The 10,920-nt window shown below is 52.5% G+C and overlaps 2 gene segments (V, D, J or C); both read right to left on the reverse strand.

Moving 5' to 3' along the window:
- Positions 1-427: 427 nt before the first annotated feature.
- LOC112124551 lies at positions 428-3,275 on the reverse strand. The segment is given in 3 exon segments: positions 428-552; positions 2,836-3,144; positions 3,230-3,275. Coding segments are annotated over 3 exon segments (480 nt in total).
- A 5,868-nt stretch (positions 3,276-9,143) lies between these two features.
- Positions 9,144-9,702, reverse strand: LOC115271500. The segment is given in 2 exon segments: positions 9,144-9,553; positions 9,657-9,702. Coding segments are annotated over 2 exon segments (456 nt in total).
- Between the last annotated feature and the right edge of the window lie 1,218 nt (positions 9,703-10,920).

The raw sequence follows: 10,920 nt of genomic DNA on the forward strand, positions 1-10,920 counted from the left end.
ACCGCTCCATTCCTGTTCACACTGAAATTCCTAGTCCCATCCCTACTCAGATTCCCATTGCAGGGGTAGGAGCCTGGGCATTCGGCCCTGAATTAACTCTAAGCACTAACAGAATCAGGGCAGAGTGTTTGAATGTGCTCCCAGTCAGGGCTGGCTTTAGGCCAATTCCCCCGATTCCACCGAATCGGGCCCTGCGCCTAGGAGGGCCCCGCACCCAGCCAGAGTGCGGCAAGCCCCGCGGCCCAGGGCTGGCTTTAGCAAGTGCGGGGCCCAATTCGTGGGGCTTGTACTCACCGGGCGGCGCTCCGAGTCTTTGGTGGTACTTCGGATTGCCGCGCTCTGGCCGGGGGAGGGGGGCTGCGGGGATTGCTGCGCTCCGGTCCGGGGAGTGGGGCCGCGTGCTTAGAGCTGTCTGCCCACTCTCCGGCTAGGGGAAGGGGGCAGCGGGGCTTGCTGCGCTCTGGATGGGGTAGCGGGACCGTGGGACTTGCTGCGCTCTGGCCGGCGCTCTGACTGGGGGAGTGGGGCCATGGGGTTGCTGGGCTCCGCCGGGGTTGTGGGGCCGTGGGCTTACCGCACTCTGGCTGGTCGCGGGGCCCTCTTAGGCACGGGGCCCGATTCGGGGGAATCGGGGAAATCGGCCTAATGCCGGCCCTGCCACAGCCCTGCTACCCCGGTCAGAGCGCATCCTGAGCACTGCAAGTCCCGCGGCCCCGCTACCCCGTCTGGAGCTCGGCAAGCCCCACGGCCCCGCTACCCTGGCCAGAGCGCGGCAAGTCCCGCGGCCCCGCTACCCCAGTCGGAGCTCGGCAAGCCCCACGGCCCCACTACCCCGGCCAAAGCTTGGCAATCCTAGAGGCCCTGCTACCCCGGCCGGAGCCCACCAACCCCGTGACCCGCTTCCCTGGCAAGAGAGCTGGCAGACAGCTGTAAGCACGCGGCCCCGCTCCCCGGACCGGAGCGTGGCAAGTCCTGCCACCCCGCTCCCCTGGCCAGAGTGCAGCAAGTCCCGCTGCCCCCTTCCCCTGGCTGGAGAGCAGGCAGACAGTTCTAAGCACGCGGCCCCGCTCCCCCATCCGGAGCACGGCAATCCGAAGTGCTGCCGAAGACTCGGAGCGCCGCCTGGTGAGTACAAGCCCCACGAATCGGGCCCCACACTTCCTAAAGCTGGCCCTGCTCCCAGTAATGGTACCAATCAGTGCAAAAATCACACCCAGGAAGCCACATGGCCTGTTAGACAGGATGCTACAGTGAACCAGAACAGCACAGGGGTTTCTTTTGGGGGTGGCAGAAGTTGAGGGGCCAAGAGTGTGTTAAGGCAGGGGAAGTGGGGCTGGAAGGAGCCTTTATGAACTAATTTATGCCTGCAATTAAGAACATAAGTATGGCCATACTGGGTCAGATCAAAAGTCCATCCAGCCCAGTATCCTGTCTACCAACAGTGGCCAATGCCAGGTGCCTCAGAGGGAGTGAACCTAACAGGCAATGATCAAGTGATCTCTCTCCTCCCATCCATCTACACCCTCTGACAAACAGAAGCTAGGGACACCATTCCTTACCCATCCTGGCTAATAGCCATTAATGGACTTAACCTCCATGAATTTATCCAGTTGTCTTTTAAACCCTGTTATAGTCCTAGCCTTCACAACCTCCTCAGGCAAGGAGTTCCACAGGTTGACTGTGCACTATGTGAAGAAGAACTTCCTTTTTTTTTAAACCTGCTGCCCATTAATTTCATTTGGTGGCCCCTAGTTCTTATATTATGGTAACAAGTAAATAACTTTTCCTTATTCACTTTCTCCACACCACTCAGGATTTTATATACTTCTATCATACCCCCATCCTTAGTTTCCTGTTTTCCAAGCTGAAAAGTCATCGCCTCTTTAATCTCTCCTCATATGGGACCCGTTCCAAACCCCTAATCATTTTACTTGTCCTTTTCTGAACCTTTTCTAATGCCAGTATAACTTTTTTGAGATGAGGGGACCACATCTGTGCACAGTATTCAAGATGTGGGCATTACACTCTATATTCGTATATGCCTGCTGTGAAATTAAGCGTGGGAAGAAAGTGAAATTAAACCACTGGTTTCTTTGGTTACTCTCCTTTGTACCGAATGGGCTCACTGTTACTGGCAGCCCTTGGGGCCACCAGGAGATACATTCTCATGCAGTTGCGGAGGAAGGCTTTTGGCTGAGGTCAGGTTGGTTTCCTTTCCCTCTGATGTCTGCACGGTAAATACAGGGCGCGGTTCTTTTATGGACTCAGGCTGCCAAGTTTCTGCAGAACTGGGACTGGAGCCCACGTGTCCCCAGCCCAGACCAGTGGGCCAGCAACTACACTGCAGTGCCCCCAAATAAACTCTCCTAAGGGAGCCGTCTCAGCGGGACAGTGCTGCTTCCCTGGATCAGGCTGGCTTGTCCCTATGGAGGAAGGGCCTGGGACCAGCCAACCCTGATTATAAAGGAGCCAAACCTGGGCGAGAAGAGGTGATTGCCCTAAGAAGAGCAGCAGGGGCTGCAGTGAAGGGGGATGCTCGGTGCTCGTCCGGCAGAAAGTCCTGGGGGTTAAGACCAAGACTCCAGCCAGGCAGGGTAATTGATGGGGCCGAGTGTAAATCCCCCCAGTCCCGGTGAGGAAGGGCCGGCCCCTGGATCCTGCTTTCTGTGGCTCTAGGGTTGCTTAAAGCAGCGGGTGAATCCGAAGCATTTCAACTGACCAGACTGAGTCACTGGTGAGAACCTCCAGCAGCCGGACTGTCGGCATCAAACCAGCGGGGACTTTCTCTGCTAACCGCAATGGGAGGTTTTTGTCTGAGCTCAGCCCAGCTTCCCCTCACTCTGTCTCTCGCACAATGATACCGGGCAGTGTCCTCGGGCTTCAGGCCGGTCATTTGCAGATACAGCAGGTTGTTGGAGTTGTCCCTGGAGATGGTGAATCGGCCCTTAACGGAGTCAGCGTAATATATAGTGGTGACAGCAATGAAGGCGATCCACTCCAGTCCCTTCCCGGGAGCCTGACGGACCCAATGCATCCAGTAGCTGCTGAAGGTGAACCCGGAGGCTTTGCAGGAGAGGCGGAGAGAGTCTCCGGGCTTTTTCACATCCCCTCCGGACTCCACCAGCTGCACCTGGGACCGGACACCTTGGAATAAAGACAGGTTACATATTTCAATGGCAACAGTGTAATGTTCCCCTGTTCCCCCAGCACAGTTTCGGGGCTAAAATACCTTCTAAAGCGGCTACAATGAAAAACAAACAGATCCAAATTCCCATTTTCCCTGGTGTTCTCAGGGGAATTGGCTGATAAATGCACAGACCCAGGCGGCTCTGGATTATCTCTACGGGTGCAGCTTGGGCAGAGAGAGAGAGAGGGATGTAAATAGGTAACTCTCACTTCTATTTGCATATTCACCTCCTTTTAAGAGAAACAAAATCTAATGTGATGTATTACATGCAGTAGGACTCAGAGGGAGGGAGTCAGGTTATTCCAGACTGTGTGTTTGTACAGCGCCAGGCACAGTGCGGTGGGATGCTAAATACACTTTTGACAAAGGAAAAATAAAGAGATGCCTGGATGGTGCTCGATTCCCCAGAAGGAAATTTGGGGGCCGGATTACAGCCACGTTATTTGGCCATGGGAGACTCAGAGATGCCTGGAGAGATTGGCTGGATAATAAGGAAAATTATGTTTTACATCTGTTATAAAAGAAACAAATGCCTGAGGTTGACTCTTAAGGGAGTAAAAATATGAATAAAAGGTGTGTGTGGGGTGGGGTGTGAAACTCAGCTCAGTGGGGCTGTGGAACGGTGAGTGTTAGAGTTAGTGACTGGGGAGGGTCAGGTCACCCACCCGCTGGAGAACGAAGATAACTTGGGGCTCTGGGAGAGAGCTGGGATCGAACCCTTGTTCACACCCCTTCCCAGCCGGGACCGGCTCCACTGACACGTGCCAGAGGGAACTATTTCCTGGCAGGTTGGACACATGGCTCAGGCCACACGCCAATGTTCTGACTTCCGGGACTTCCCTCATTTATGTCAGTGAGACCAGTGGTGTGTATGGGGGGGAGTGGTGGGGGGAAGTGGGGTGGGAAGTAGTTTGTGCTCGACCTTGGTGAGCTGTGGGAGATTCCCATGGACCTGTGGAGTTTAAAGCTGGTGTCATATGTGCGTCCACCCTGATGCCCCTTCTCATGCCCATCCCACAGCTGTGCTCTGGGTGTGTCACTCCTGCTCCCCCCCCCCCCGCTGCCATGTGAACAGGGATGATACAGCCATGCGGTGAGCGCGGGGCAGGGCAGCCCCCGGCTCACTGGAAGGGGGGTGGGCTGGTGCTAAAGGAGAAGATATCTTGGGTTACTGGGGTTAAGGGACATTTTATTGTACATCGCTCTGCACCTCAAACCACTGACACTGTTCTAAAAACTGGGACAGGGACCATGAGGCAGAATCAGACACGGGGGGAGAAAGTGAATTGTGATATCAGACTGGTCAGCCCCGGATGGGAGCGAGAGGAAATGAGAGGGGATTGGGGGAGGGGAGAAGTTACTCTCATTTTTGGGTCATGGTGTTGTCCCACTCGGGTGCAAAATCCCCAGAAAAAAGCGGGGAGGTCAGCTCCCTTCCCCCCCTCCCGCCCCCCATCTAGAAGTGCTTGAGTGGTCACGGTTTTACTGTTTGTGAAATATCCCGTTATTGCATGTCCGGGGGGTGGTGCGCCAGTCCAGGGCAGATGGAATCAGAAGGAAAATGAGAAGCGCGGAGCAGCAGACACCAGGAAACGCCTCAAGCGCTGGGCTCCCTGACTCTGTCCTCACCTCTCATCTGTGGGTCTCTGCTTCTCCCTGCCTCACAGCCTCTGCCTGGGAGAGTCCAGTCAACCTCGCGGGAATCCACTCTAGCTGGGCCTCAGCGCAATCCTGGGTTATTGGTGCAGACTTTTATCTCCCCGGTCACTACATTCAATTTAGGAAATCTATTATGGGTTGGCTCCTTAACTCTGCCCACTGACATCAGCTGACGTCAGGAATTCTGGAATGCCATCTTCAGAACCCCAGGCCTGCCCCGTTCCAGGGGGAGCTGAGCGGGCTGTGCTCAGGAACTAAGTGATCCCTGAGCCACAGGCTGAGCTGGGCCTGGTGCCGCCATGGGTGACATTGCAAGCAGGGAATGAAAGGGTTAACACCTGCTAGCAGGTTATCATTACTCCTATGTCCGTCCTCACTGCTGTGCCTCGCGCTGAGCTGTTTGTGCATCTGCTGCCCCATGTATCTGTCAAGGCTGTTTCCCCACTCTGACACTTCCAATGTAGAAGGTGGGACCCGCAAAAGACCTTAAAATACTAGTCACTAAAGGCTGCCTTAAAACTCCCCAAGGTTACAGACTCCCTGGCCTTGGACCGGTATCACTGCCACCACCCAAATGCAAAAACCCCTTTGAGAACCCAGAAAGGCGCACTTGGGCATTCCTTCCTGTGGGTACCCTCCAGCCCCTTCACCCGCTCTCCGGGGAACAGCTGAGTAAGAAAACAAAGGAAATCAGCTGTTGCCACCAGCTAATTAAACAACATGCACAAACCTCTTAGGGACACAAAAATCAATCCTGTTCTTAAAAAAGGTAAATTTTATTAAAAATAAAAAGAAAGAAAATAAATCTGGAACTTAGGCTTTTTGCTAGGTTTAAAAAAAGCAATTGCAAGGATTAAGCATCAAGATAGCTTCTTGAGGTCCAGCTTAGAGGTTGCAAGCAAAACAAAAGCACCTGGGTGTTAGCACAGATGAATCCACAAGCCATAAAAAAATAAAAAGAGATAAACCTAATCACGTCTTCCTAGACATTTCCTGATCTTCTTACATATCTGGGGTTTCAAATGAATAGTTTCTAGGTATGATCTGTTGACTTTTCATACCTGGCCCAAAGCTCTTACAGCATTGCTGCTCTGTCCCCCCTCTCCAGAGTAGAACAACAGACAGACAAAGGGGAAGATTTTTTCCCAGTTTTAAAAAGTTCTAGACTTCCTATTGGCTCTTTGGGTCAGGTGCCCACTTCCTTCCTTTTACTTACGCAGGGAGACGTTTTAACCCTTTACCGGAAAGCAAGTAGAGAACAACTACTAAAAGGGATTGTATAGCTAACTGGCTGGCTGGGTGTCCATAAAAGGGAGCTACCCCCCGCCCCTTTCATTTATCACCCCCCCCAAATTCTGATTTAATCCAACAGCCTAACTGTAATAATGGTTCTAATAATAATTCTAACTGTAAACCTTACACTTACTGTAACACTGAGTCAGACACTAAAATTAATCTGGGCCCTGATACTTACATTTACCCATACTGAGCCATACCCTTAGCCCTAACCATAACATCAACCCTAATCCTACCTTTAATCCTAACACTAATCATACCCTTATCTCTAACCTTAACCCTATCCCTAACCCTAACCTTAACTCTAATCATACCCTCATCTGTAACCTTAACCCTATCCCTCACTCTAACCTTAACCCTAATCATACCCTCATCTGTAACCTTAACCCTAACCCTAACCCTAACCTTAACCCTAATCATACCCTTATCGCTAACCTTAACCCTAACCCTAACCTTAGACATAACCCTAATGGCAACACTCTGATTTATGCCGTTTTATGTACATGTATTTTAATAAGGCTGGATTTTATTCTCTCTAAATTTTGTTCAGGGAACTCTAATTGCTGGGAGGAGTGTGTGTGTTTTTTTCCCACCAGAAGCCCCAAGATGTATTGATTGCAGCATTCTGTACAGTTCCAGCCACGTGGCACAAGAGTAAAATTTGGAACTGCAAGATCAGCCGGGAATAGATCCTGGCGAGTTAGTAGGGGAGCTGCAGATTCTTGTCATTCTGGTGAGAAGAAGAATGATACTGGTGTGTTCAATTACTAAATATTTTATTTAGAGCATCCAATTTTCTGGTGAGAGCGATGGATGCGAGAATGGGGCCGTTATTAAAGGAGAGACAATGGGGTGCCCAGTTTCGTGTAGGTTCTCAGATTTAATCTCTTTACATTTTACAGACCTTGGGTGCCCCAAGAGCAGAACACCCACTCAGAGGGAAGGTTTTTCTCTGAGCTTCCACTACAGAGAGTGTCTCGCAGTAATACCAGGCAGTGTCCTCGGGTCTCAAGCTGTTCCTGTGCGAATACAGCAGGTCAATGTGGTTGTCCCTGGAGATGGTAAATTAGCCTTTTATTGAATTGGTGTAACCTGTGTGTCACTTCCACAGCTGTCTGTGGTGGAGACCCATTCCAGTCCCCTTCCTGGGGACCCAGCCCAGCAGGAACTGCTGAAGGTGAACCCAGGGGCTTTGTAGTAGAGGCAGAGAGAGTCTCCAGGGCTTTTTCACACCCCTCTGGACTCCATCACCTGCACCTGCATCCGGGCACCTGAAAACCAAGGCAAATCAGGAGATTCTGAATGAGAAGAAATCTCAGGAGCAATTTTGGGGGGAGAAAATCACCTCTGAGCAGGGCCAATCAGAGGGGGGGCCAGGAGGGCCATTTGGCCTGGGCCTCAAGCTCAAAGGGGGCCTCAGATTTAGACATTTGTTAATTTTTTGGCATTTGATAAGTTTCCCAACTTGTTTTTATGCTTATCCCTATCGAACCAAAATGTGACACTCTCTCAGCTTAGAGCTGCAAATTTAAGCAAATAAAAGATGTGATTTGGTAAAAGACATAATTTTTTTGTTAACTGATATAGATTTTGTCATATTATAGAGTTAAAAATATTCATAAATATTAATACAAATATATCGGTTCTGATGGCACAAGATTGGACCGTGATGAACGTGTCCGCTCAGATCAGCCGATTATATAAACAAACCACTACTAGTGGCTGGTGCTGGATGAAGTGCGTGTTGAAAGGTAGAGAATTGTTACATTTTAGTGCAGGGGTGGGCAAACTTTTTGGGCTGAGGGCCACATCAGGGTGGGGAAATTGTATGTAGGGCCGGGGCAGGGGGTTGGGATGCAGGAGGGAATGCAGGGTGTGTGAGGGGGTGTGGTGTGCAGGAAGGGGCTCAGGGCAAGGGATTGGGGCAGAGGAGGGGTGTGGGGTGTACGAGGGGGCTCAGGGAAGGGGGTTGGGGTGCAGGAGGGGTGTGGGGTGTGACAGGGAGCTTAGGGCAGGGGGGTGGGGTGCAGGAGGGGTGCGGGGTGTATGAGGGGGCTTAGGGCTGGGAGTTGGGGTGCAGGAGGGGTGTGAGGTGCACGCAGGGGGCTTAGGGCAGGGACTTGGGGGGTGGGGTGCAGGAGGGGTTCAGGCTCCGGCCCAGCGCCGTTTACCTAAAGCAGCTCCGGGGTGGCAGCAGGGCGCACCGGGGCCAGGGCACGCTTCATGACGGCCTGTCCTGTCCCTGGCCCCGCGCCGCTCCAGGAAGCCCTATGGCCCCTGGGGGAGGAGGGAGCAGAGGGCTCCATGGGCTTTGCCCTTGCCACGCCTCCAGGTACCTTCCCCAAAGCTCCTATTGGTCGTGATTCCCCGTTCCCAGCCAATGGGAGCTGCGGGGGGGGGGGGGGGGTTTCGGGGGGGAGGGGGGCCCCGCGGGGCCCCCTCCCCCCCCCCCCCGCGCCCGGGGCCACAGGGATGTGGTGCCGGCTTTTTCTGACAGGCTGAGGGGCCCGCAGCACCGGGGGGGCAATCCCTCAGGCCGGATCCAAAGCCCTGAGGGGCCGGATCCGGCCCACGGGCCGTAGTTGCCCACCCCTGAGGGGGGCATGATAACAGTTTACAAGTACATAAAAGGAGGAGTACAAGGAGGAGGGTGACAAATTATTCTCTTTAACCTCTTAGGATAGGACAAGAAGCAATGGGCTTAAATTGCATCAAGGGAGGTTTGACATTAGGAAAAACTTCTTAACTGTGAGGGTTGTTAAGCACTGGAATAACTTTCCCAGGGAGGTTATGGAATCTCCTTCACTGAAGTTTTTTAAGAGCAGGTTAGACAAACACTTGTCAGGGATGGTCTAGATAACACTGAATCCTGCCATGAGTGCAGGGGACAGGACTAGATGACTTCTGGAGCTCCCTTCCAGTCCCAGGGTTCTATAGATGGATATTGAGCTCTGAAACCCGAGGACTGATTTTTTTTCACTCTGGTTGTGGATCCCTCTGCTCAGGGCTGGATTGTTTGTGAAAGTGCTGCCCCCACGCGGCACACGGGAGAAGCGCGGTTCTGCAGCTCAGGTTTTTGTATGAACCCTCTCGGGATTCCCCTGAGTGTGTCTCTCGCACAGTAATACCGGGCGGTGTCCTCGGGTTTCAGGCCGGTCATTTGCAGGTACAACAGGCTGTTGGGGTCATCTCTGGAGATGGTGAATCTCCCTTTTACGGAGTCACTGTAGTATATGCTGGTGCTGTAAATGTAGGTGACCCACTCCAGTCCCTTCCCAGGAGCCTGGCGGACCCAGTTCATCCCATATCTGCGGAAGGTGAACCCGGAGGCTTTGCAGGAGAGGCGGAGAGGCTCTCCGGGCTTTTTCACGTCCCCTCCGGACTCCACCAGCTGGATTGGGGACCGGGCACCTGGGAATAACAATTAATTATGGGGAACATGAGTATCTCGGGCAATAGCACAATAATCCCCCGCCTCCCCAATACATCCAATCCATGGAAAGGGAGAATTTACCTTCCAGAGATGCTGCAATGAGAACGAGGTACAACCAAAGCTTCATTTTCCCAGGGGTTGGAGGGGAAAGTTCTCAGGGGGGTTGGCTGGTAACTGCACAGACCCAGGGCCTGCAGATTGTCTCTCTGGGTGCAGCCTGGGCAGAGAGAGGGGCAGATTTAAACAAGAAACTCTCACCCTCATTTGCATATTCCCCTCCTTATAAGAGACACTCAGCATTTCCTAGAGCTCACTCAGTTTCTTTGTGTGTGGCTGAGAGACGAGGCGGCACTTTGTCTCTGTGGTACCGCCCTTGTCTCAGTCGGAGCTTCCTACTTGACTATAAGGAAACCAACTGTCATCTTCGTTATCCCTTTTCTAGCTCCCTCACCCAACCGTGACCCTGAGGATAAAGCCCACCTTCATAGGTGTCTTAACCGGAAAACCACATGAATACCTTACTTAGAACACTAAATCCTGACTTTACCAGAATGCAGTTCTTACCCTGAATCTAAATTCTAACCCAGAGATCGGCAACCTTTGGCACGCCGCTCGCCAGGGTAAGCACCCTGGCAGGCCTGCCACGTCCCCAGGTTTGGCTGATCGCGGCTCCCACTGACTGCGGTTCACTGTTCCAGGCTAATGGGAGCTACAGGAAGCGGCGTGGGCCAAGGGACGTGCTGGCCGCCGCTTCCCGCCTCCCCCATTGGCCTGGAGCGGCGAACCACGGCTAGTGGGAGCCGCGATGGGCCGAACCTGCCGATGCGGCAGGGAAACAAACCGACCCGGCCTGCCAGGGTGCTTACTGTTGTGTATTTGGTTGTTGTGGTAATAGAATCTTGTGTTGCTATGGCAACTGAGTTAGATTATTAGGGGATAGCCCAGCCAGTTTTGGCTGGCAGTTGACTAGTTCTGGTGTGGCAATAAATGGCTGCTCCAAGGTTTACGGCTCTCTGTGTCTCCAGTGATTTCTTCCTAAAACTGTTGCCCCCAAGGATATAACAACGTGGTTACGAGGATGGGATCTCTGTGCTGCCCCAGCAACAGAAGGAAGTAGAAGTTAAGGTACAGAAAAAAAAATCTTTTTTGCTGCTGGAAGGGGGTGAGAAGTGGATTGTTTGAACTGACTGTGCAAACTGAAACTAAAACCATGGCTACACTTACAGGGCCACTGGAACCTATTGAGAAGACTATAGTGCAATGGCCTGTATATACTGAGCGTTTTGAGCTTTTTGTTATTGCAAATGACATTACAGAAGAGAAGAATGTGCCAATATTCTTAAGT

The sequence above is a fragment of the Terrapene carolina genome, unplaced genomic scaffold (genome assembly GCF_002925995.2).
Source record: "Terrapene carolina triunguis isolate 2854851 unplaced genomic scaffold, T_m_triunguis-2.0 Scaffold31477, whole genome shotgun sequence".
Lineage (NCBI taxonomy): Eukaryota > Metazoa > Chordata > Testudines > Emydidae > Terrapene > Terrapene triunguis.